Source organism: Arachis ipaensis, chromosome B8 (assembly GCF_059453495.1).
Source record: "Arachis ipaensis isolate K30076 ecotype BB chromosome B8, ASM5945349v1, whole genome shotgun sequence".
Lineage (NCBI taxonomy): Eukaryota > Viridiplantae > Streptophyta > Magnoliopsida > Fabales > Fabaceae > Arachis > Arachis ipaensis.
In genome coordinates, this window is record NC_142443.1 from 95291086 (window position 1) to 95318941 (window position 27856).

The 27856-nt window shown below is 33.6% G+C and overlaps 1 protein-coding gene and 1 non-coding gene across 2 annotated transcripts; both read left to right on the forward strand.

Moving 5' to 3' along the window:
- The first annotated feature begins 9657 nt into the window (after window positions 1-9657).
- LOC148548898 (small nucleolar RNA R71) lies at window positions 9658-9765 on the forward strand. Its single transcript, XR_015897460.1, has one exon. It is a non-coding gene; the product is annotated as a small nucleolar RNA R71 (small nucleolar RNA).
- Window positions 9766-20073: 10308 nt separating this feature from the next.
- LOC107611924 (uncharacterized) lies at window positions 20074-25408 on the forward strand. Its single transcript, XM_016313793.3, has 3 exons — window positions 20074-20440; window positions 22193-22322; window positions 24292-25408. Exons 1-3 carry the CDS (start codon window positions 20302-20304, stop codon window positions 25163-25165), a joined length of 1143 nt encoding a protein of 380 aa, XP_016169279.1. The 5' UTR covers window positions 20074-20301; the 3' UTR covers window positions 25166-25408.
- The last annotated feature ends 2448 nt before the right edge of the window (window positions 25409-27856 follow it).

Sequence of the window (27856 nt, forward strand, 5' to 3'; positions counted from 1 at the left end):
TTTTAGATTTTATTTTTAATGTAATTTAATATTATTTTATTTTCATGCACACCAAGTGTTTGATAAAATGCTTGGCTTAGTTTTCACTTAATTTTTGACTCTTGGCTTGGAATTGATGACTTTGGTGAACCTTGAGTCATTGATGTCCATTCTTGTTTGATACATTAGAGTAGTTAGTTGATTTGGTCTCTGTTGACTCTATGTGACCCTTAGTGTTGACATAGGACTTATGGATTGGAATTAACTATGCCTATTTGACTTATCTTCGATGTAAGGTTGACTAAGTAGGATTAACTCTTCATAATCATCATATGTTTGTGGTCAATGGCTGGGATAGGTAACCTTAGCTCTCAATTACATGCCAAGATGTTTAAATTCTTGCATGTTTAGTTTCCACACTCTTGGTTGAGAAATTGGGTGTTTGAGTGGAATTGAGTTGTGGATGTCTATTTCGCATAGTGTGAAAATGGCTAATTGGTTTAGTTTCCATTGACTCTAGTCTTTCACTAAGTAATTAGTGAGTTGACTAGGACTTATGGATTGAGATCAATTATGCTCTTTTGACTGATTCTCAAGGAGGATTGACTAATTTGGATTGATTCCACACAATTGCCATGTTTGAGGTCCATAACTAGGATAGGAATCCTAAATTTCCCAATTCTTGCCAAGAGTTGCCATTTACATTCCTTGCATGTTTATTTAATTTCTTGTTATTTACATTTCTTGCTCTCTTGCTTTCATTCCCAATTCCCCATGCTCTCTCCCTCGTAGCCAACAATAATGACACTTCATTATAACTCCTAGGGAAGATGACCCGGGAGTCTAAATACTCTCGGTTTATATTTGGTTTGAATTGTGATAACATTTGATTGATGATCAATTTTTGGGTTTGGACTATACTTGCATCGTCAATCCTATTTTTAGTGTGAAAATCCAAACCTATGCTTTTGGTCATTCATCACCACTCTCATGGTCACTCAATTCCAATTAGAGGGTAAAGTTCAGAAAACTAGTTTAGCACCATAAAAACCCTAATTACCCAAAGCTAACAGGATTATATGTCACATATCCCAATTAGTTCATGTAATTATCAATTTAGGAGGAGTATTTTCAAGCTGTAGCCCAAGCGAGATAACTCTCTCGAGAATCACAAGAGCCCATGTAGAAAAGGGTCATACTCTCGTTCCACCCAGTTCATAAGATTAAGAACGAAAACAACACCTTAGAATTGAATCAAACATTAATTAAAATAGAAGAATAATAGTTCTAATCCATAAAAATAAACAGAGCTCCTAACCTTAACCAGGGGGTTTAGTTGCTCATGACTAACAGAGAAAACAAGATTCTGAAAAGTACGGAAGGAAGAAGATCCTCAACCTAATTGATCTTTTCCTTTTATTTAAACTAATAATAAATGCTAGACCTAAAAGATATTATTTGTAAATAAATATTACAAAAAGAAAATAAAATAAAACTAATAATTGCTAAATCCACTTGGAGGCCCAAAGAGGTGTGAAACGGGCTGCTACTGGCGTTCAACTTCAGGATTGGGTGTTGAACGCCAGAAGAGGGAAGTGCGCTTCTGGTCTTGTGCCGCCCTGCTGGCGCCAAACGCCAAGTGGGCGTTCAATGCCTAGGCAGGTACTGCCAGCATTTTCCTTTCTTGTGCCAGGCTCTCCAAACTGCTCCAAATTTCACCTAAAACCATAAAAACGCAAGAAAAACTCAAAATAGCATCCAAAGGTGATTTTTGCACTAAATCAAGTAAAAGTAAATAAAATCTAATTAAAATAATTAGAAAAAGGGTATAAGATGCTCACATATCATATTGCAGTGATCATCGCTCGTCTTATGAATCTTTTTGAAAACCAACTGTTAATCACCCAAAAATCCAAACCTTTTCGAAAACCATTAGTTAATTATTCAAAAATTCAAAGTTCACTTATTTAGTTAAAAGAACTACAAATCATAATCAATATCTCATAACATAATCAATTACAGCCTCTCGGTCCAACATATAATCAAATCTCGATACGGCCTTCGGCTTAAATTGAATCTCAGTCTCAAACATAATCAATTACCGGCATCAAACGGTACAAGACAAATATAATCAGAGAACAATTACAACCAGTAACACATTAGTACCAACCCTCAGCGTCACCACCGCCAGCATAAGGGATCTCTCAGTTGTTCAAACACAACCAAAACAATACAAGGAATACACAAACAAATAGGACAATTACAACAATTAGTTCAATTAGCATATATAAACAATTATTCAAATAGGCAAGTCAAATACAAGATGCACACCCGAACGATATACACAAATACAAATGATGCATGCCTGCCCTATGGCCAATGAGCTCATCTATCAGTTATATAGCTAAACTCGACATGTCCGGAGCAAGCAGAATCACTCCACTGCATCTACCCAGAGAGGTTTATCTGGTAAGCAGAATCACACCACTGTGGCACATGGAATCACTCCACGGCAATCATAGGCAAACAGAAACACTTCAATGCGGCAAGTGGAATCACTCCATCGGAAAGAAAGGCACCCCAAATCACTCCGCTGTGACAAGTTGAATCACTCTACTGCATGTAAAAGCAAATAGAATCACTCCACTGCGGCAAGTGGAATCACTCCACTACAAGTAAGTCATTTTCAAAATCATTCTCTTCATCCTCATCTCTCAATATCATTTTGCTTTAAAACTAAAACCAATTTATTTTTATAACGTTTTCCGAAACCTTCATGAGAACGTCACTCTAAACCATTTCTCTTTCATAAAACTCATATTTACTCGATCAATATCCCCTAAACCAATTTCAAAACTATTTTTCCAGTTTAAATCTCTATCAAAAGACTCAAGAACATTATTAATTTTACATTCACTAAATACTTTTCAAAACGTAACCCTTTCATTAAAAGTAACCAAATAAAACTCTTTCTCAGGTATACTAACTTCCCAAAGACTCAAAAATCATCTCTGGTACGCGGAATTGTGATTACACTTTAATTATGTAAAATTCATTGCTCTTTCTTTCCCTGGAAATGGCGCCAAAAACATGATGCCAAGACCATGGTTCACAACTCCGTGTAACTAACCAGCAAGTGCACTGGGTCGTCCAAGTAATACCTTACGTGAGTAAGGGTCGAATCCCACAGAGATTGTTGGTATGAAGCAAGCTATGGTCACCTTGCAAATCTCAGTCAGGCAGATATAAATTGATAATGGTGTTTTCGAATAATAATTAATAGAATAGGGATAGAGGTACTTATGTAAATCATTGGTAGGAATTTCAGATAAGCGAATGGAGATGCTTTTCGTTCCTCTGAACCTCTGCTTTCCTGCTATCTTCATCCAATCAGTCTTACTCCTTTCCATGGCTGGCTTTATGTGATACATCACCATTGTCAACGGCTACATTCGGTCATCTCTCGGGAAAATGATCCAATGCCCTGTCATAGCACGGCTAATCGTCTGGAGGCATCACCCTTGTCAATGGCTTCATCTTATCCTCTCAGTGAAAATGATCAACGCACCCTGTCACGGCACGGCTATTCATCTGTCGGTTCTCGATCATGCTGGAATAGGATTTACTATCCTTTTGCGTCTGTCACTAACGCCCTGCAATCGCGAGTTTGGAGCTCGTCACAGTCATCCAATCATTGAATCCTACTTGGAATACCACAGACAAGGTTTAGACCTTCCGGATTCTCTTGAATGCCGCCATCATTCTAGCTTACGCCACGAAGATTCTGGTTAGGAGATCTAAGAGATACTCATTCAATCTAATGTAGAACGGAAGTGGTTGTCAGGCACACGTTCATAGGGAATGATGATGATTGTCACGTTCATCACATTCAGGGTGAAGAGCGAATGAATATCTTAGAAGCGAAATAAGATGAATTGAATAGAAAACAGTAGTACTTTACATTAATCTTTGAGGAACAGCAGAGCTCCACACCTTAATCTATGGAGTGTAGAAACTCTACCGTTAAAATTACATAAGTGAAAGGTCCAGGCATGGTCGAATGGCCAGCCCCTCTGATCTAAGAACCAGACGTCCAAAGATGGTCAGACCCAAAGATCCTAAGATCCTAAGATTCTAAGATAGCATACAACTGATCAAAGATACCTAATACAATAGTAAAAGGTCCTATTTATAATAATCTAGCTACTAGGGTTTACAGAAGTAAGTAATTGATGCATAAATCCACTTCCGGGGCCCACTTGGTGTGTGTTTGGGCTGAGCTTGAGTGTTGCACGTGTAGAGGTCCTTCTTGGAGTTGAACGCCAGTTTTTGTGCTAGTTTGGGCGTTCAACTCTGGTTTTGGATCCTTTTCTGGCGCTGGACGCCAGATTTGGGCAGAGAGCTGGCGTTGAACGCCAGTTTGCGTCATCTAAAATTGGCCAAAGTATGAACTATTATACATTTCTGGAAAGCCCTGGATGTCTACCTTCCAACGCAATTGGAAGCGCGCCATTTTGAGTTCTGTAGCTCCAGAAAATCCATTTTGAGTGCAGGGAGGTCAGAATCCAACAGCATCAGCAGTCCTTCTTCAACCTCTGAATTTGATATTTGCTCAAGTCCCTCAATTTCAGCCAGAAAATACCTGAAATCATAGAAAAACACACAAACTCATAGTAAATTCCAAAAATGTGAATTTAACATTAAAACTAATGAAAACATCCCTAAAAGTAACTAGATCCTACTAAAAACATACTAAAAAACAATGTCAAAAAGCGTATAAATTATCCGCTCATCACAACACCAAACTTAAATTGTTGCTTGTCCCCAAGCAACTGAAAATCAAGTAGGATAAAAAGAAGAGAATATACTATAAATTCCAAACTATCAATGAAACATAGCTCCAATCAAATGAGCGGGACTTATAGCTTTTTGTCTCTTGAATAGTTTTGGCATCTCACTTTATCCATTGAGGTTCAGAATGATTGGCATCTATAGGAACTCAGAGTTCAGATAGTGTTATTGATTCTCCTAGTTCAGTATAATGATTCTTGAACACAGCTTCTTTATGACTCTTGGCCGTGGCCCTAAGCACTTTGTTTTCCAGTATTACCACCGGATACATAAATGCCACAGACACATAATTGGGTGAACCTTTTCAGATTGTGACTCAGCTTTGCTAAAGTCCCCAATTAGAGGTGTCCAGGGTTCTTAAGCACACTCTTTTTTTTTGCTTTGGACCTTGACTTTAACCGCTCAGTCTCAAGTTTTCACTTGACACCTACACTCCACAAGCACATGGTTAGGGACAGCTTGGTTTAGCCGCTTAGACCAGGATTTTATTCCGTTAGGCCCTCCTATCCACTGATGCTCAAAGCCTTGGGATCCTTTTTATTTGCCCTTGCCTTTTGGTTTTAAGGGTTATTGGCTTTTTGCTCTTGCCTCTTGGTTTTAAGAGCTTTTGGCTTTTTCTGCTTACTTTTTCTTTTTCTTTCTATATTTTTTTTTCGCTATTTTTTTTTTCTGCAAGCTTTGTTCTTTGCTGCTTTTTCTTGCTTCAAGAATCATTTTTATGATTTTTCAGATTATCAAATAACATGTTTCCTTGTCATCATTCTTTCAAGAGCCAACATATTTAACATTCTTAAACAACAACTTCAAAAGACATATGCACTGTTCAAGCATACATTCAGAAAACAAGAAGCATTGTCACCACATCAATATAATTAAGCTAAGTTCAAGGATAAATTCGAAACTCATGTACTTCTTGTTCTTTTGAATTAAAACATTTTTCATTTAAGAGAGGTGATGGATTCATAGGACATTCATAACTTTAAGACAAAGTTACTAACTACTAATGATCATGTAATGAAGACACAAACATAGATAAGCACATAACATAGAAAACGAAAAAAAGAAGAAATAAGAACAAGGAATGAATCCACCTTAGTGATGGTGGCGTTTCCTTCTTGAGGAACCAATGATGTCCTTGAGCTCTTCTATGTCTCTTCCTTGTCTTTGTTGCTCCTCCCTCATTGCTTTTTGATCTTCTCTTATTTCATGAAGCATGATGGAGTGCTCTTGATGTTCCACCCTTAGTTGTCCCATATTGGAACTCAATTCTCCTAGGGAGGTGTTGATTTGCTCCCAATAGTTTTGTGGAGGAAAGTGCATTTGAGGCATCTCCGGGATCTCATAGTGATGAGCTTCATACGCCTCTTGAGCTCCATGAATGGGCTCTCTTGCTTGCTCCATCTTTTTCTTAGTGATGGGCTTGTCCTCTTTAATGAGGATATCTCCCTCTATGTCAATCCCAGCCGAATTGCATAGGTGACAAATGAGGTGAGGAAAGGCTAACCTTGCCATAGTGGAGGACTTGTCAGCCACCTTGTAGAGTTCTTGAGGTATAATCTCATGAACTCCCACCTTTTCTCCAATCATGATGCTATGGATCATGATGGCCCGGTCTATAGTAACTTTAGACCAGTTGCTAGTGGGAATGATTGAGCATTGAATGAACTCCAACCATCCTCTAGCCACAGGCTTGAGGTCCAGTCTTCTTAGTTGAACCGGTTTGCCTTTGGAGTCAATCTTCCATTGAGCTCCTTCTACACATATGTCCATAAGGACTTGGTCCAACCTTTCATCAAAGTTGACTCTCCTTGTGTAGGGCGTGCGTTCTCTTCCATGTTTGGCAAGTTGAACGCCAACCTCACATTTTCCGGACTAAAATCCAAGTATTTCCCCCGAACCATTGTAACATAGTTCTTTGGATCCGGGTTCTTACTTTAATCATGGTTCTTGGTGATCCATGCATTAGCATAGAACTCTTGAACCATTAGGATGCCGACTTGTTGGATGGGATTTGTTAGAACTTCCCAACCTCTTCTTTGAATTTCATGTCGGATCTCTAGATACTCATTTCTTTTGAGTTTGAAAGGGACCTCAGGGATCACCTTCTTCTTGGCCACAACACCATAGAAGTGGTCTTGATGGGCTTTGGAGATGAACCTTTCCATCTCCCATGACTCGGAGGTGGAAGCTTTTGTCTTCCCTTTCCCCTTTTTAGAGGATTCTCCGGTCTTAGGTGCCATCAATGGTAATGGAAAAACAAAAAGCTTATGCTTTTACCACACCAAACTTAGAATTTTGCTCGCCCTCGAGCAATAAAAGAAAGAATAGATGAAGAAGAAGAAGAAATTGAGGAGAGGGAGAGTGGGAAGTATTTCGGCCAAGAAGGGTGTAGAGGGGTGTGTTGTGTGAATTTGATGAAGAATGGAGGGCTTTATATAGGGAAGGGATGGGGGAAAGGTTTCGGACATATGGGTGGGTTTGGGTGGGAAATTGGTTTTTAATTTTGAAGGTAGGTGGAGTTTATGAGGTAGGTTTATGGGGAAGAGTGGATGGATGTGAGTGGTGAAGAGGTGATGGGGAAGAGAGATTGAGGTGATTGGTGAAGGGTTTTTTTGGGGAAGAGTGTTTATGGGGTTGTGTGAAAGAGAGTGGTGAGAAGAAGTAAGTGGAGGTAGGTGGGGATCCTGTGGGGTCCACAGATCCTGAGTGGATCCTGTGGGGTCCACAGATCCTGAGGTGTTCAAGGATTTACATCCCTGCACCCATTAGGCATGTAAAAAGGCCTTTGCACACAACTCTGGGCGTTCAGCGCCAGGTTGGTGGCCATTTTGGGCGTTCAACGCCCATTTGTGTGCCATTTCTGGCGTTGAACGCCAGAACCATGCCTGTTCTGGCGTTCAGCGCCCAGAAGCTGCCCATTTTGGGCGTTCAGCGCCAGAACCATGCTCTGTTCTGGCGCTGAACGCCAGACAGATGCTCCTCCAGGGTGTGATTTTTCTTCTGCTATTTTTGATTCCGTTTTCAATTTTTATATTTATTTTGTGACTCCACATGATCATGAACCTACAAAGACATATAACTAAGAAAAATATAGTTAGATAAATAAAAATTGGGTTGCCTCCCAACAAGCACTTCTTTAATGTCAATAGCTTGACAGTGGGCTCTCATGGAGCCTCACAGATATGCAGAGCATTGTTGAAACTCTCCAACACCAAACTTAGAGTTTGGATATGGGAGTTCAACACCAAACTTAGAGTTTGACTGTGGGGGCTTGGGTTGACTCTGCTTTGAGAGAAGCTTTTTCTGCTTCCTCTCCATGGTTGCAGAGGGAGATCCTTGAGTTTTAAACACAAGGGAGTCCTCATTCCATTGAAGGACTATTTCACCTCTGTCAACATCAATCACAGCTCTTGCTGTGGCCAGGAAAGGTCTTCCTAGGATGATGGATTCATCCTCTTCCTTTCCAGTATCCAGGACTATGAAATCAGCAGGGATGTAAAGGCCTTCAACCTTTACTAACACGTCCTCTACTTGTCCATAAGCCTGTTTTCTTGAACTGTCTGCCATCTCTACTGAGATTTTAGCAGCTTGCACCCCATAGATTCCCAGTTTCTCTATTACAGAGAGGGGCATGAGGTTTATTCCTGAACCAAGGTCACACAGAGCCTTAAAGATCATGGTGCCTATGGTGCAGGGTATTATGAACTTTCCAGGATCCTGTCTCTTCTGAGGCAATGTCAGTTGATCCAGATCACTTAGTTCATTGATGAACAAGGGAGGTTCAACTTCCCAAGTATCAATGCCAAATAATTTGGCATTCAGCTTCATGATTGCACCAAAAAACTTGGCAGTTTGCTGTTTAGTAACATCCTCATTCTCTTCAGAAGAGGAATACTCATCAGAGCTCATGAAGGGCATAAGGAGGTTCAATGGAATCTCTATGGTCTCTAGATGAGCCTCAGAGTCCTTTGGTCCCTCAGAGGGAAGCTCCTTATTGATCACTGGACGTCCCAGGAGGTCTTCCTCCTTGGGATTCACATCCTCTCCTCTCCTCACAGGTTCGGCCATGGTGCTTATGTCAATGGCCTTGCACTCTCCTTTTGGATTCTCTTCTGTATTGCTTGGGAGAGTACTAGGAGGGATTTCAGTGATCCTTTTACTCAGCTGGCCCACTTGTGCTTCCAGATTTCTAATGGAAGATCTTGTTTCATTCATGAAACTTACAGTGGCCTTAGACAGATCAGAGACTAAGTTTGCCAAATTAGAAGTATTTTGTTTAGAGTCCTCTGTCTGTTGCTGAGTGGATGATGGAAAAGGTTTATTATTGCTAAACCTGTTTCTTCCACCACTATTAAAGCCTTGTTGAGGCTTTTGATCCTTCCATGAGAAATTTGGATGATTTCTCCATGATGAGTTATAGGTGTTTCCATAAGGTTCACCTAAATAATTTACCTCTGCTATTGCAGGGTTTTCAGGATCATAAGCTTCTTCTTCAGAAGATGCCTCTTGAGTACTGTTGGATGCAGCTTGCATTCCATTCAGACTCTGAGAGATCATATTGACTTGCTGAGTCAATATTTTATTCTGAGCCAATATGGCATTCAGAGTATCAATTTCAAGAACTCCCTTCTTCATAGGCGTCCCATTACTCACAGGATTCCTCTCAGAAGTGTACATGAACTGGTTATTTGCAACCATGTCAATGAGTTCTTGAGCTTCTGCAGGCGTTTTCTTTAGGTGAATGGATCCACCTGCAGAAGTGTCCAGTGACATCTTTGATAGCTCAGATAAACCATCATAGAATATATCCAGGATGGTCCATTCTGAAAGCATGTCAGAAGGACACTTTTTGGTCAACTGTTTGTATCTTTCCCAAGCTTCATAGAGGGATTCACCTTCTTTCTGTCTGAAGGTTTGAACATCAGCTCTAAGCTTGCTCAGCTTTTGAGGAGGAAAGTACTTGGCTAAGAAAGACGTGACCAGCTTATCCCAAGAGTTCAGGCTGTCTTTGGGTTAAGAATCCAACCATAATCTAGCTCTGTCTCTTACAGCAAAAGGGAAAAGCATGAGCCTGTAGACTTCAGGATCTACTCCATTAGTCTTAACAGTATCACATATCTGCAAGAATTCAGTTAAGAACTGAAAAGGATCTTCAGATGAAAGTCCATGAAACTTGCAGTTCTGCTGCATCAGAGAAACTAATTGAGGTTTCAGCTCAAAGTTGTTTGCTCCAATGGCAGGAATGGAGATGCTTCTTCCATGTAAATTGGAATTAGGTGCAGTAAAGTCACCAAGCATCTTCTTTACATTATTATTATTTTCGGCTGCCATCTCCTCTTCCTGTTTGAAAATTTCTGAAAGGTTATCTCTGGATTGTTGTATTTTAGCTTCTCTTAGTTTCCTTTTTAGGGTCCTTTCAGGTTCTGGATCTGCTTCCACAAGAATGTTCTTATCCTTGCTCCTGCTCATATGACAAAGAAGAGGGTACAGAAAAATAATAATAATAATAGAGATCCTTTATACCACAGTATAGGGATCCCTGTGTGAGTAGAAGAAGAGAGGGAGACAAAGAATGTGATATAAAGAAAGAAACACAACTGTGAGGAGGGCAGAGATGTGAGATGAGATGTTAGTAGATGAATAAATAAATAGAATAAGATGGGAGAGGGAGAATTTTCGAAAATACTTTTAGAAAAAGAGTCAGTGATTTTCGAAAATGGTTTTTGAAAAAGGTTAGTATTTTTTTTCGAAAAATTTTAAAATCAAAAATAAAAATAATTAGTTAATAAAAAAAAAGAAATTTTTGAAAAAGAGGGAAGATCTTTTCGAAAATTAGAGAGAGAGAGAGTTAGTTAGGTAGTTTTGAAAAAGTTAAGAAACAAACAAAAAGTTAGTTAGTTAGTTGAAACAAATTTGAAAAGATAAGAAGTTAGGAAGTTAGAGAAGATATTTTGAAATCAAATTTTTGAAAAAGGTAAGATAAGAAGATATTTTTGAAAATATATGATAGGAATTAGTTTTGAAAAAGATTTGATTTTTAAAATCACAATTAATGACTTGATTCACAAGAAATCACAAGATATGATTCTAGAACTCAAAGTTTGAATCTTTCTTAACAAGCAAGTAACAAACTTGAAATTTTCGAATCAAAACATTAATTGTTAATGTTATTTTCGAAAATTATGATGTAATTAAGAAAAATATTTTTGAAAAATATTTTTATAATTTTCGAAAATAACTAAGAAAATTGAAAAAAGATTTGATTTTTGAAAAAGATTTTGAAAAAGATAAGATTTTTTTTTAAAATGAAAATTTGATTTGACTCATAAAAACAACTTGATTTTAAAAATTTTTGAAAAAGTCAAATCTAATTTTCGAATTTATGAGAGAGAAAAAGGGAAAGATATTTTTTTGATTTTTTTTTATGAGAGAGAAAAACAACAAAAAGACTCAATGCATGAAAATTTTGAATCAAAACAATGAATACATGCATGAATGATATGAATGTCAAGATGAACACCAAGAACACTTTGAATGTCAAGATGAACATCAAGAACATATTTTTTAAAAAATTTTGATGCAAAGAAAACATGTAAGACACCAAACTTAGAAATCTTTCATGTTTAGACTCTAAGAAACGAAAAATGCACATGTAAAACAAGAAAAGACACAAAACATGAAATCATCAAGATCAAACAAGAAGACTTACCAAGAACAACTTGAAGATCATGAAGAACACTATGAATGCATGATATTTTCGAAAAATGCAAGATGCATATGCAAGTGACACCAAACTTATGATATGACTCAAGACTCAAACAAGAAACACAAAATATTTTTTTTTATTTTTATGATTTTCTAATTTTTTTGGATTTTTATTTTATATTTTTTGAAAATTATTTAGAAAGAAAGAAAAATAAGGATTCCAAAATTTTTAATATGAATTCCAGGAATCTTGCCATGTTAGTCTAAAGCTTCAGTCCAGGAATTAGACATGGCTCACTAGCCAGCCAAGCTTTCAATGAAAGCTCCGGTCCAAAACACTAGACATGGCCAATGGCCAGCCAAGCTTCAGCATGTAATTCAGACATGACATGCCTGACATACCCTACAGTCGTATAACAGCTGATGGTTGGAAGCCTCAGTCCAAAAGAATTTAGACATGGCTTTACAGCCAGCCAGGCTTCACATGCTTCATGAAACACTAGAATTCATTCTTAAAATTTTTGAATCTAAAATTTTTTTTCGAAAACAGGTGAGAAAATTTTGAAATATTTTTGAAAATTTTTTTTGAAAAGAAAACAAAAAAGAAAATTACCTAATCTGAGCAACAGGATGAACCGTTAGTTGTCCAAACTCGAACAATCCCCGACAACGGCGCCAAAAACTTGGTACGCGGAATCGTGATTACACTTTAATTATGTAAAATTCATTGCTCTTTCTTTCCCTAGAAATGGCGCCAAAAACATGATGCCAAGACCATGGTTCACAACTCCGTGTAACTAACCAGCAAGTGCACTGGGTCGTCCAAGTAATACCTTACGTGAGTAAGGGTCGAATCCCACGGAGATTGTTGGTATGAAGCAAGCTATGGTCACCTTGCAAATCTCAGTCAGGCAGATATAAATTGATAATGGTGTTTTCGAATAATAATTAATAGAATAGGGATAGAGGTACTTATGTAAATCATTGGTAGGAATTTCAGATAAGTGAATGGAGATGCTTTTCGTTCCTCTGAACCTCTGCTTTCCTGCTATCTTCATCCAATCAGTCTTACTCCTTTCCATGGCTGGCTTTATGTGATACATCACCATTGTCAACGGCTACTTTCGGTCATCTCTCGGGAAAATGATCCAATTCCCTGTCACGGCACGGCTAATCGTCTGGAGGCATCACCCTTGTCAATGGCTTCATCTTATCCTCTCAGTGAAAATGATCAACGCACCCTGTCACGGCATGGCTATTCATCTGTCGGTTCTCGATCATGCTGGAATAGGATTTACTATCCTTTTGCGTCTGTCACTAACGCCCTGCAATCGCGAGTTTGGAGCTCGTCACAGTCATCCAATCATTGAATCCTACTTGGAATACCACAGACAAGGTTTAGACCTTCCGGATTCTCTTGAATGCCGCCATCATTCTAGCTTACGCCACGAAGATTCTGGTTAGGAGATCTAAGAGATACTCATTCAATCTAATGTAGAACGGAAGTGGTTGTCAGGCACACGTTCATGGGGAATGATGATGATTGTCACGTTCATCACATTCAGGGTGAAGAGCGAATGAATATCTTAGAAGCGAAATAAGATGAATTAAATAGAAAACAGTAGTACTTTGCATTAATCTTTGAGGAACAGCAGAGCTCCACACCTTAATCTATGGAGTGTAGAAACTCTACCGTTAAAATTACATAAGTGAAAGGTCCAGGCATGGCCGAATGGCCAGCCCCTCTGATCTAAGAACCAGGCATCCAAAGATGGTCAGACCCAAAGATCCTAAGATCCTAAGATCCTAAGATCCTAAGATAGCATACAACTGATCAAAGATACCTAATACAATAGTAAAAGGTCCTATTTATAATAATCTAGCTACTAGGGTTTACAGAAGTAAGTAATTGATGCATAAATCCACTTCTGGGGCCCACTTGGTGTGTGTTTGGGCTGAGCTTGAGTGTTGCACGTGTAGAGGTCCTTCTTGGAGTTGAACGCCAGTTTTTGTGCCAGTTTGGGCGTTCAACTCTGCATTTGGATCCTTTTCTGGCGCTGGACGCCAGATTTGGGCAGAGAGCTGGCGTTGAACGCCAGTTTGCGTCGTCTAAACTTGGCCAAAGTATGGACTATTATACATTTCTAGAAAGCCCTGGATGTCTAATTTTCAACGCAATTGGAAGCGCGCCATTTTGAGTTCTGTAACTCCATAAAATCCATTTTGAGTGCAGGGAGGTCAGAATCCAACAGCATCAGCAGTCCTTCTTCAACCTCTGAATCTGATTTTTGCTCAAGTCCCTCAATTTCAGCCAAAAAATACCTGAAATCACAGAAAAACACACAAACTCATAGTAAAGTCCAGAAATGTGAATTTAACATAAAAACTAATGAAAACATCCCTAAAAGTAACTAGATCCTACTAAAAACATACTAAAAAATAATGTCAAAAAGCGTATAAATTATCCGCTCATCAATCTCTCTTGACCAATCAAATTTAAATATTGTAAATTTACCAAATATCCTCAAAAGGTAATCTTTTATTTCAAACCCAAAACATAACTCTTCTCATATTGAATCGAGCTCAAAACATAATTTCTTTCTTAAATAATTCAAACTCGGAACATAAACATTTCCTTGGTAAATTGAATTCAAAATAGTATAATTCTTTTTTAACTACATAAAACTCAAAACATAATACATTCTATTCTCAATAAGTCAAACCCAAACATAATATTTTTCTCAATAAAATTCAACATAATTATTTTCTTAATAAATCAAACTCAAAACATAATACTTTTCTTAATGAATAAAACTCCAAAACATAATTCATTTCTTTTCTTAATAAACCGAAATCAAATAATATAATCCTTGAATCCAAATTTTTCTAAATAACTCTTCAAACCAAATCTCCTATTTTATAAAATTTCAACAGCATCTCCTCTAAAATTCGGACTTTGCCACCCTTCAAAGGTCCTAACAATCAAATCAAACATCTCTCAATCATTCAAATCACTTCCAATAAACCATTATCACAACAATACCAACTCAACTCAAGGAATCAACAAAGTCCAAAACTCAAGCAATCAATCTCATTAATCACAACTGAAACTAACTTCAACAAAATCAATTTATAATTTAGAATTATCAGCCTTCTCAAACAGTTTCAAAACCAAACCATTCCTTAATATAAACGTATATAAATCAGATTTCCAACGCAACTCATTTCTCAATATAAATATACCAATCGGATTTCAAATCAAACTTTCATTAACCATTACAACGTTAACTCAACCAGTCAAGAATTCAACTAAGTACACAATCATATTCTTTCAAAATAACTCAATCAATCTATAAGACTTACATAATCACCAAAAATCTAGTATTTGCATCAATATCAATTTATAACAATTCTTGAGAATAAAAATAAGTTTAAGGAAAGTGCCCCTACCTCGATCGTGACTCAACAACGCGATAATACACTATTTTCTCTCGGTCCACAACAGCGGCAGCCATAACCACAGCTCCAAACCAAATTCGCAATAACCACAGCAACTCTAATCGCAACATGTAATAACTGAAACTCAATCTTACAGCAATTAACACCGCAAACCCTCAACGTAAAATAATAGAACAGTGACTAAAGGGCATTTTAAAATGAAAACGCTTACTGAAACTAAGAAGAAACGACTGAGCCAAGTAGAGGAAGCCCTAGCGGTGGTTTCGGCGGCCATAGAACTGCTCACAGCGGCCAGAATCACGGCGACACAGTCTTCTCCTCCTCCAACAGTGATTCCCGTGGCAGCTCCGACAACTATCTCAAGAGACAATGACGATCAGAAGCTCGATAACGGCAACGGCAGTGGATCTCAGGGACGGCAGTGCCATTTTTTAGCGACAGAGGCTCGGTAACGCCTTTCCAACAGTGGCAACGGAGCACGCGACGGCAATGGCTGGGCTAGTCAATGACAGTGACACCACACGCGGCGATAACGGTGACGAGGCTCGGCGATGGCGATGCGAACAGCTTCACCTCCTTCCTCGCGTCGCGTTTCTCCTGCGTCAGTCTCCCTCTCTTCGCAAACTCTCTCTTCGGCTTCACCCATGGACGACGGGAACACTGGCTTTGTGGCGAGGACGGAAGCAATGACATAGACCCCACGAAGACGACGACAGACGCGACAATGACTCCCAGACGCAGCGTCTTCTCCCTTTGGTGGCTCTTGTTCGCGTTTCTCTCTCTCCTTTGATAGCGACACGACCGTGCGGCGGTAGTGACGCCCACCAGCGCCATCCTCCCTCTTCCCCTCTGCTTCTCTTCATGTTTCTCTCTTTCCCTCTACGTTTTCTTTCTTTCTTTTCTGAATGAGGGGTGGCGGCTTGGAGGGTTTAGGGTTAGGGTGTTTGTGTGTGTTTTGGGATTTTAAGGTTAGGGTTAAATTTGGGGCGAATGTGAAATTAGAGATTTTTAGGTAAATTGGGGTTTGGGTAATTTTAATCAAATTTAGGGTATATTGTATAAATTTGAAATCTAATTTAATCCCTTAAAATCACCTTAAAATTATTATTTAATTATCAATTTATTAATTGGCTTTCAATCAAGTATTCTAATGTGAAACTAGAGATAATATAATTAATTCTCTTTGTTTATTAAAATTAAAGTATTAAATTCTAAAATCTTAATTATTTAAACTAAATCATATAAAATTTTTATTCTTTTACAATTACTAAACTTTATAATTTAACTATAAAAAATTGTTTAATAATTATAATATTAGATAAAAATTCTAATTTAAATAGTCAAAACCTCATTATTTTCAAATTTTTAAAACTTTAAATTAAAAATAAGAAAATACTAAATAATTATAAATTTAGCTAAAAATTTTAATTTATTTAAAAGTCAATTTATACAAATTTACTTTAATTATCTTTAATAAAATAATTTCTGAAATTAAAGCTGTAAATGAATAAATAATTTAAAATTAGTTCATAATAATTTTTTTTTAAATTTTGGGCCTTACACTATTAATTAATTTAGCAATAATGCATAATTAAATTATTTATAGCACTAAAGATATTCACACCCATTCATCAGGAAAGACCAATCACTAATACCAGTTCAGCGGACAAATAAATGGCACCGGGAGAAACCCGAGGGGGAGGATTGCCTTCAAAGGAGAAAGCAAGAAGGCGTGTTACGGGAAGGACAGGAATCGTTAGAACGAGAATAGCTCAAGTAGAATCTCTTTCTTTTTGGAGGGTTCCGGAAGCGATTGCTATAATATATACTTCCTTGACCACTTCAAGACAGATCGATTTTAAGAAGATCATTGCTTACTCCTCAGTAGCCCATATGAATCTGTGCGGAGCTGAGCATCTTCTTTTCGCTAGGATAAAGCTTTTCCTCTACAGACTAAACAAAAATTAGCAAATATTCTAATATGAAGTATTATCAGTAAAAATATATCAATAAACTCAATTTTAATTACCACCATACTCTAACAAACACGGTTAATAAGCCTATCAAATAAATCTAAATTCCATTATGCAATCGTTATTTAGCTCTCTACATTCACAGATTATTATTATTATTAGGACGTCTTTGGCAATATGATCGTCGAGCTATTCATGATGGTTTCAAAAATACATACTCATTTATTAAAGATGGCAAGAAGATCGTATTAATTCTGTTACAACATGTAGATGGTCAAAAGAATCAAGCTGAGCTATGCCTTTTTACATCTTTCAAGACCAAATGCATTCACCAATGGAATCTTTCGCCAATACAAGATGAGCCTTTTTCAATCCAAGGAGGATAATGCAGGAGCTCTTTCCAACCTAGGGAGAATGATGCAGGAGCATATATCTTTACATTTGTGTCGTTAATTAAAGTAATCTAGTTTAACATATATTATTATATTGTATTATGAGTTAGTCCCACGTCGCTCGAGTCATGAAGGTTCTCCCTCTCCTACTAGTATAAATATACATATGTACCATTTTTGTTCATGTTGAGTTGATTGAGTTATATATTAAATAAGTTGTGTATTATTTTCTTCTAGATTCTTTAAGAATAAGAGGTGCATCCTTGACTTAGCCAATCAAAGTAAGTTTTTGGCTATTTTCACCATAATAGGTTTGTTAATCTCGTCAAGATTAGTGATCCAAACGACGTCTCGACGTCAGGTATTTTTTAAAAAAAAAGTATTATTAAAATTTTATTCTCTGTTTTCAAAAATATTAGTACCGAAGAAATTAAAATTATATGTTACAAAACTAAAATTTTAGTTACATTCTCTAACCACCAACTATAGTACTGAATTTTGGTCTCTAATCTCAGTACTCTATATCAAACACAGTCTTATATATTACCAAAGGTTTATATCATTGAGTCACGACAACAAATTGTTAACAGAAAGCGAGTCCATAACTAATATAAATCATGTTTATCAATCTCAAAAATACATTTGATACAATTTAATTTTCAAATATTATTTTAAAGTACGATACCAATTTCATTAATCACTTTAGAGTTTTAGTCAGTAAATAAACGTAAGAACATAAAATTGCCCATAAATAAATACTATATACGCGTAATTAATGCTTATCTGACCATCACAATTAAAATATAATATAAGCCTATTTTGAGGAGAAGAAAAAAAAGTCATGGATATTATTGCTTGGACATTAATAATAAGGATCCCGCTAGGGAGATAATAGACTATTTATACAATGTGTATAATGGGCTATTGAGTTACAAAATGAACATCTCCCATACTATCTAGAATAACCATCCGAGTACTAGTGATAATAAACATCTTCTCAAAAATATAAACTAATTTTGGGGTTCACCAAGACTCGAACTCTTGACCTTTCGGATTTAGCGCTCTAATATCATGCATGATACTACTCATTCCAAAAGTTTCAACTGATGAAAAAAAATAACACTAATAATTATATCTCTAATACTCTCTAAACTTCCATTGTACACATTGTATAAATATTCTATTGGCTCCTCATACTTTCCCTAATAATAATGAATAGATATTGTAAATCTTCACTCTTCGGATGGGTCTGTTAAAGTTTATTAGAGAGATGTATTTGTGTTTTTTATTTTTTATTTAGATAAATAAAAAATTATGTGATTTTATTTTTAGTTATTAAAAGTTAACTAGGATTATTTTTTTTAAACATTTATATAAATAATTTCAAATTAGCATATGCTTTTTAAAAAATTTAATATGACCTTATATGCTAATAAATATTTAAATTTGTTATTATATTTATATTTATTAAAATTTTTATAAGTTCTAAAAGTAACCAGAGCAAACACTATTATTATTACAATTTATACTTATTAAAAATTATTTTATTTTATTTTATCAAATATAAATACTATAATATTTAAAACTAAAAGTAAATAAATAAATAAGTAATTTTAAAAAGCATAGTTATCCTATATATATGAAGTTTCCTATAAATTTTATATTTAAATATTGTAACTAATTAGTAACTAATTAAATTTACACAAAACTAATATAAAAAAAGAAATAAAATTCTTGAAAGGCTATAAAATATGAATATTGATATAAATATAAAATATGCAGACACATAAATTTCAGTTTTTTTTTTATAACATACAGAAATACAATTGGAAAATATAAAGTTTTTTTTATATAAATTATAATAATATTTTAATATTTTATTGTTATTAAAAAAATTATTATTTTAACTATTTTAAAAAAAATTAATTATATAAAATATTTAAAATAATTTTTATTTTAATAAATAATAATACATATTATTCTTAAATTTATTTTAAGAATACAAATTAAAAATAAATAAACACGTTAATACCTTATATGGTATTTACATATATCTGAAAAAATATTTTTTATTTTTTATAAAAACACAATTAAATAGACAAAATACATATATCAAACGAATGTAAAATAAATATTGTGTGTAAAATATATCTAATACAAAAATACAATAACTCAAAGATGTGTCTGTATTTCATAATTGAAAGATCAACCAAATTATAATTGAGAGTATGTTGACATCACAAAGAATGGAAACTGACATCACGTTTCAGAAACAGCATGTATACAGTAACGTAACAGTCCCACTTGTACCGTGCGTATTGTAAAATACCTCCAAAAAAAAAATATTAATATAATTTAATTTTAATATATTATTATAATAAAAAAATTATACTAACATTTAATTATATAATTATATTATTAAAAATAATTATTTTTTATATTTATTACATAAATAATTATTTAAAAAAAATAACTAAATAATTATGTATAAAATTTTATATTATTAATATATTAAAATTAAACTCAAATAATAACAAATCTAATGTGGCGGACACCTTTTAAGGTAAGTTATATTAGATGAAGAAGTTTTCATTAGAATTTTAGAAATGGAAACTTATTTTACAATATATGCATGGTAGAGATAATAGTAATAATCCTAGATATTATTCTATTTATTATTATATTTGCATTTAATTTGTATCATTGTATCACTCAATCTCAGCATACTAATTTGTGGCATGACTCTTGTTGGTCCATTGCCTATATAAATAGCCTTCTCCCTCATCTTAGTATCATGGTATATATATATATATAGGTATACCAATATATGAGTGAGGCACATTAAATTTGAACTAATCCATAAAACATATCATATATATTCATATAAATATATAAGAGTGTTGGTGGAGGTGTGATAAGAGAGATATATCTTGAGAACAAAAATGGGGAAAGGAAGAGCACCATGCTGTGATAAGTCTCAAGTGAAGAAGGGACCTTGGAGCCCTGCTGAGGATCTTAAGCTTATAGCTTTCATTCAGAAACATGGCCATGAAAACTGGCGTGCCCTTCCGAAACAAGCAGGTATGTGCTTACGCGCACACGTACGCACGCAGTCACTGTGCTCTAGTTTTTGCTACTCTTATTTTCCATATTCAGTCTTTTTCTTTCTCTCTTTTGTACTTAATGTTTAGAACTATGAAAACTCTAATATTTTCGATCAGCCTCCATCAGTTTTAGGTCATTGGAATTTTCCTTTTTCGGTTTGGAATCCTCAGCTTTGATGTTGAAAGTCACACGCATTTAAGTTTCTGCATTTGCATTATTGTTTCACCCTGAAATTCTGTTTCCTATGTTTAATTTCATTGACAATTTTTCGGTACCTTACTTCTGTTGTGGATTATCATATTTTCTTTCCTCTGATCTATTAGTTAATTAAAGAATTGACTGATAAATAAAAAACAAAATATCCTATGAATACAAAACATTAGCCATCGACTCTGCTATTGCAAATTTAGATATATTTATATGTTTTACTTTACATATTTTTAATAAAATAAAACTATTATAATAATTAAAATTCTTACGGTATAATAATTAAATTTGTTATAATAAAATAATTAATTTTCCTATAATGTGACAATCAAAATTTTCATAAATATTTGCTATGTCCTTTCATATGATAGCTAATTAGAAATTAATTCTTTTACATTTATATAATTACAACTAAAATAAAAAATGTATAGAGTAAAAACAAAGCAGAGTTTGGCAGAAATCGGTGGCTGTTTCTTTCTAGTTTCTACCTTCCCTCAAACATTGTCGCAAATCCTGACTGTGGGACCCTCTTTCTACCTATAACTATGAATCTATGACACCTGTATTCCCCTTGTTTACCTTCTTTTTTTTTTTTTTTTTTTTTAAGTTTAAACCGCACCAACCATGTGTGGCCTTATTAGTTATTAGTGTGGCTGAGAAAATAGAGATTTTATCTAAATTGAAAGAATAAATTAAATGAAATATGAAAATTATAACAAAATTCACATTGTAAAATTGTTCTATTTAGTAGATATTTTATAGAATTGACTTATTTATTTAAAATTATAATATTAAATGATTTTAAAAATTAAATCAAAATTCTAATTACCATAAAATACTTGTCCTTATATGGGAATGCCTTTATTGTATTAGCAGAAAATCTTTAATTTCAATTGCTACATCCGTTTCAAAGATGAGGTTTAATATTTTGGATATCTATTGATTATTAATTTCTTGTGATGTTCTCCCCTAGAAACTAGCCAGGTAGCAGTTTTCATTTTTTACCATAATTAATATTATATATCTTCTTAGTATCCTAATTTTATATAAAATGAATGTTTTTATGTTTTTTATCTCTTTAAAATTTATAAATTCATTTGATTAATAAGAGGTATAATAATATTATTCGTTGCTAACAAGTTATAACTCAAATGGTATATTTTTCCCATATTTGCTTAGAGGTTTATAATTTGAGTTTATTAATCAATTTTTGTTTATACTGACAATCTTTAAACATTAAAGTGAGTGTGTAATGGGGACACTTAATAAAGAAATCTTAAAGAGGGGATTACACTTGCAATAATAAAATACTTGGTGTCAACATGCAAAAGAATGAATGATATAGATGTTTTAAAAACAATTTTCTATGTATCTTTAGATATAAAGGAACATGCAATCTCCATGCCTTCCATACCAGTCTGCCACAAATTAAATTTGAACAATAATGTATTTAATTTCAAACTCTGTAAATTGTTAAAAAAAATAGTAGTTGCTCACACTTAGTACTTGCATGTTATTAAGGGCTGATGCGATGTGGGAAAAGTTGCCGTTTGAGATGGATCAATTATTTGAGGCCAGATGTTAAGAGAGGCAATTTTACAGCAGAGGAAGAGGAAACCATAATAAAGCTTCATAAAGCCATGGGGAACAAGTGAGTAGTGTTCTTCTTCTTGTGTTTCCAATTTTCAGTTTTAAATAAATATTTTATTCGTAAAATATTCTCTCTTTTTTTTTACTACAATAATTTAAATTGTAAATTTTAATTTTCTTCTTAATTAATTTACTAAATACTAATATGATAGATAATATACTGACATAATATATATTTTACTATGTTAAGATTTAACTAGTCACATTATTATTTAACAAAATTTTATGGATTTAAAATAAAATAATAGATTAAATTTATAAGAAGAAAAACCAAAAGACATGCATACAATTTATAGAAATTAAAAACTTATTTAATTCAACATATTTTACTTATTTTTGTCATTCCAATATTTAGGAGACTGTTGTTGTCTTTTCTAATAAAAATTAACCTTTTACAATTATTTATGGGATAAGTATTTTTTATCACTAAAATTTGAAGTCAAAATTAAAATCGTCTTAAATCTTTTTTTATTATTTATTATGGTTTATATTTAGTATCAAAGCAGTATTTATCTCTATTTCCTAAAACTCAAATTTAATGCTATTAGAAAAGTGGCGAGTTTTAATTTGTCGTAACTAAAACCAAAAGAAAAAACAAAACCAGCCACCTGCTACTTGATTTCTCATAGCAATTTTTTTGTTGGTACGGCACATTAGCAAACACGTTTAGAAACGTGATTTCAAAAATATTTGCTTATCCATTAAAGAACATTAATTCTTAATATAATATATATGTAACAAAAAGTGGAGTGATATTTGATCTTTTGGGTTGTCGATAGTTTTTGTCGAAGATAATTAAAAATTAGTTTATTTTATCTGTTTAATACTTTTCTGTTGAGACGTTGATGTTCCACCTTGTTGTGTCTAACTTTTTATTTCAAAAAAGAATATATATGTAACTATATAATGGAATTATTTTTTTCAAAAATATTTCTATTTATATAATATTACCTTTGAATTATATATATAACTCATAAGAAAATGTATTATTTCAAACAAAAATTAATTATTATATATTTATGTATATTTATACATAGTATTTTGTATTTTTCTAACAGTTTAATCAATTATTAAAAATAATCAAATCTTAAATAAATGTATAACCAAATTCACTATAATAGGACAATCAAATTTTTTTAGTGAAATATAATCAAACATTTTTATAAGCATTACATAATGATTAATTTTTGGTATAAATGTAACATGTATCTAAGTTTGTTATCATATCATATTTGAATATATTCAAATGGTAGTCGATACCTAGTCAATATATACTCTCACTTTGCATTGTATTTTGGTTTATTTTCTTAATTTTAGGGACATCACAGAATGCAAGTGATTATACGAGTAATGCTAGCTAATTAACTATAGCAGATAATTTTAGCTAATACTATAATAAATTAATTTAATTATTTTATTAGTTTTTATAGTTTTATTAATTTTTTAATTAGATTTTTTTACTTTTTTTTCAATTGAATTGGATTTTTACACTGTTTTTAATTTTATAATTAGGTCATTTCTGATGCAAAAAATATTAGAGTTAACTGAATGTTTTTTTGCAAATTGAAAGCATTCATAATTAAAAACCTAATTAGATCTTTTGACTTATGTATTTTAGAAGAAATATTCTGTTAATTTTAACGGTTTTGATATGAAAATGACCTAATTATAAAATTAAAAGTAGTATAAGGACCTAATTAAAAAAAATTATAAGAATTTAATTGAAAATTTGGTGAAACTATAGAGATTAAAAGAGTAATTAAACCTAATAAATTGTCAGACAAATATAATATGAAACCTATTAAAAAATGAATTTTTATTGGATTTTTATTTTGGATGTGTTTTTTAGTAGAAATTAGAAGATTCATATTTTTGAGTTTTTAATGTTCTTTGCTTTATCTTAAATGTTGGTTGTGTAATGTTGATTTTTAAGACTTGCTATGATTATATATGTATCCTGTTTTGTTCAGATGGTCCAAGATTGCATCCCGTTTGCCTGGTCGAACAGACAACGAGATAAAAAATGTGTGGAACACCCACTTGAAGAAGAGATTAACTGCTGCAAAATCTTCAGATTCAAGGGCAGATAATGCAAATGATGGATCTAAGATTGAATCATCAGTGACTTCACCCTCTTCATCTTCGTCTGAATCATTTTTCTCAAATGAAACACCAAAAACTAACAACAACAATCCTTGCAATGAAACGAATGACCATATTTCCCAAATTGATGATGATGATCAAGATTCAGGTGGAAAGTTATTACAAGAAGTAGTTGGTATTACTGAAGAGACAAAAGGGTCATCAAATTCATCATCATCAACATCATTATCTTCTTCTCTTGAAAACAAGAAGCATGATGAAGATCAACAACAATTGGTGTCTCCAACATTATTGAACTGTGTTGGACCCTATGATGTTGATGTTACATTGGAAGAGGTTGATAAGCCAAACAACAATAATTTGGAGACAAAAGAAGATTGTGATTTTTGGAAGATGTTAGATAATATTGAATCATTCCTATCATCAAATGAGGCATCTCCTCCTCCTCCCCAATGCCAAACATCACCACCAAATCTTGTTCATCAAGATGATGATGAAGCCATGATGATGATGATGTGGTCCCATGAATTTGAGAATGTGCTTGGAACAGTGGTAGGTGAAGCAACAACAAAAGGGTCAAACAACAAGGCTCATCAACAAGAAATAATAATGGACCCATCAAATGATGTATTTGATTTAGATCTTGTGACAAGGCCACCAGAACCCGATCAATTAGAATCAGAATTAGACTTGGGATATATTCAATTGTGGCCCTCTTTGCCACCAAATACTATTCTCTAAGATTAATTAGTATACAATGCAAATCACAAGCTATTTTGAAAGGAAAAAAAAAAAAGAAAAAAAAAACAAGTTCATCTATATGAATCACAAATTTGTGATTTACTTGTTAGTAGGTACTCTGACTATGGAAAACTAATCCAAATTTAGCTTTATTCGATGTAGATTTTTTAGCAGAGTTGAGTTATGTGTACATATTATAATGTGAAATACTATTTCATCAACTCATACCTTATTTATTATGGATTAGAGGTGGATCTAATTTAAGTAGGAATCCCATCTTTATTTACTGTCAGAAAATTTGTGATTATTGACTACTAGTCGACGATCATGACGAAAATAAATGTCTGTCAATTATGGTTTCATATCTAATTTTCAACCCATATTTTATTAACACTTCTTGGCTATCAGTTAAATAATTTTGTAAAATTAAAAACTTATTTTTATCATTAATGACAACATTGGCGTTGGTAATAATTAAAAATACAAATTTAATGTTTAAATTAAACTAACGGCCAAGTTATCGATAACATTGAATATATTGTTTTCCAAATTTAAAGAGTGAACACCTAAATTGGTCCATTAAAAATTCAAATTAAACATTTTGATGTCTAACAAATTTTTATTTACTAGAAGTCCTCACTAATTATTTTCGTTAGACAAATTGGTTACTTTTTCGCTTTCAATAAAATTTTAAATGTGTGTATTGAACAAAGAAGTCCCTATTAAATTTTATTATAAGACAATTAAGTTTTCAAAAATATCATTAAAGCAAATTAGTCCCCTTCAAAATGATAAGGGACCAATCTATCTAATGATAATAATTTTTAATAATTTTTAAAAATAAAAAATTTGTTTGAGACTAAAACGTCTCATCCGAAATTTTTTAGAGACCAATTTAAATGTTTTTCAAATTTTAATCTGCTATATTAAGACACTATAAGAAGAGCGGAGATTAACGGCGGTTTTTTCTGTGATTTGTGGCGGTTTTAAACCGCCGCAAAAACCAATTCTGGCGGTTGGGTGAATAGCCCTGGTTAGTGGCGCGGGCAATTGTTTTCGTGGCGGTTTCCAACAACCGCTGGTATAACTGTCGCTAATTGGATCATTGATTTTGCGACGATTGTAAAACCATCGCTATTTCTTTTACTGGTTTTTAAAAAAAATGGAGGTGGTTTAGAACCGTCGCAATTCTAATGGGTGCTTTAAAAAAATGCAGTGATTTTCAATGATCATACCTACAACAAATGGCAATTTTGTAAGTGCCAATATAATTCAATTTAGAATAATTTCCATAGTAAAGGCAATAGACTAAATGGAAAACTATATCATCTGTTAGATTTTGAGCTATTAGTATTTTAATTAATTTCTTGTCAATTGGAAAAAAAATAAAAAATAAAACTAAAATTAGCTTCAGAAATGCCCTTTTCTTTCAATCCTCATGTGTCACTGATTTTAGACCCAGCAGCAGGTAATAACTTGCTAATAATCTAAGTTGAGTTACTTAATTCATTCAAATTTTGTAGAGCATAAGTTAACCTTTTTCCATGGTGCTTCTTGTTCAAAGGAAATAGAACAACAAAAAACAACTAAAGAAAAAGTTTAGAAACTTTATGCTTCTGTTGATTTAATTTCTAGACCTAGTTCTAGCATTGAATCTTCGTTCATTCTTTGCACAGATCTCCAATCAAACTTTATATAGCATCTTGTTAGGGACTTGGGTATTATGGGGTGCTCAAAGTCCTACATAGGATAGTATGGGATGCTTGATATTGTATATAATGAGAGTGGTTTCCCACTTTCCTTAGATACTTAACAATGGTATTAGAGCATGGTTGTCGGCGCTATGGAAAGGGCTACCTATAGGCTGACTTAAGGTGAATACCGAATACTGATAGCCGGTAGCAAAGTGGCTAACATTGGGTCAGTGTCGATATAGTGAAGCCGCCGTGGACGTCAGCTCTCTAGCGGGGGTGTATTGTTAGGGACTTGGGTATTATGGGGTGCTCAAAGTACCACATCAAGTAGTATGGGATGCTTGATGTTGTATATAAGGAGAGTGGTTCTTCTCCCTTATCAGCTAGCTTTTAAGGTGTGATTTCCTACTTTCCTTAGATACTTAACACATCTGCATCAAAGTTAGTATTATGATTTGTTATTGGCTTTCTTATGAATCAAATGATATAATTTTTAATCCAAGATTATATTAAGCAAGGTAAGTGGCACATAGGGGAGAATTTACATCTAAAATCGCATTCATTCCAAAACTATAAAATTAAACCAAAGAAATAAGCAAAGTATGTAGTAGGAAGCTAGAGTAATGCTCAGTATAATGGTTGAAAGTGATGCTGACCTCTAATAAATGCTATTGAAAGAAACCTCAAGATAAATTATTATAACAAAAGCATATGTATCTTAATAAGAATGTTCTATTTTAGAAAACTTAAATGGTTTTAATATATTTTTATATTCATATATAGCTTATATTCATATATAAGCTAACATTCTTAATTATTGTGCATGTGTCACATATTACTTACAGCATACCCTTTGCTCTAGCATCTATATTCTCTAGCTCTACAGGGCAGGACAAGGTAAAAGACTTAGCAATTACCAATTTTACTCTTAATTTTACTATTACATACATAGTTACAATCTCTTCTTAAAACTATACTCTAATTTTACTGTTACATA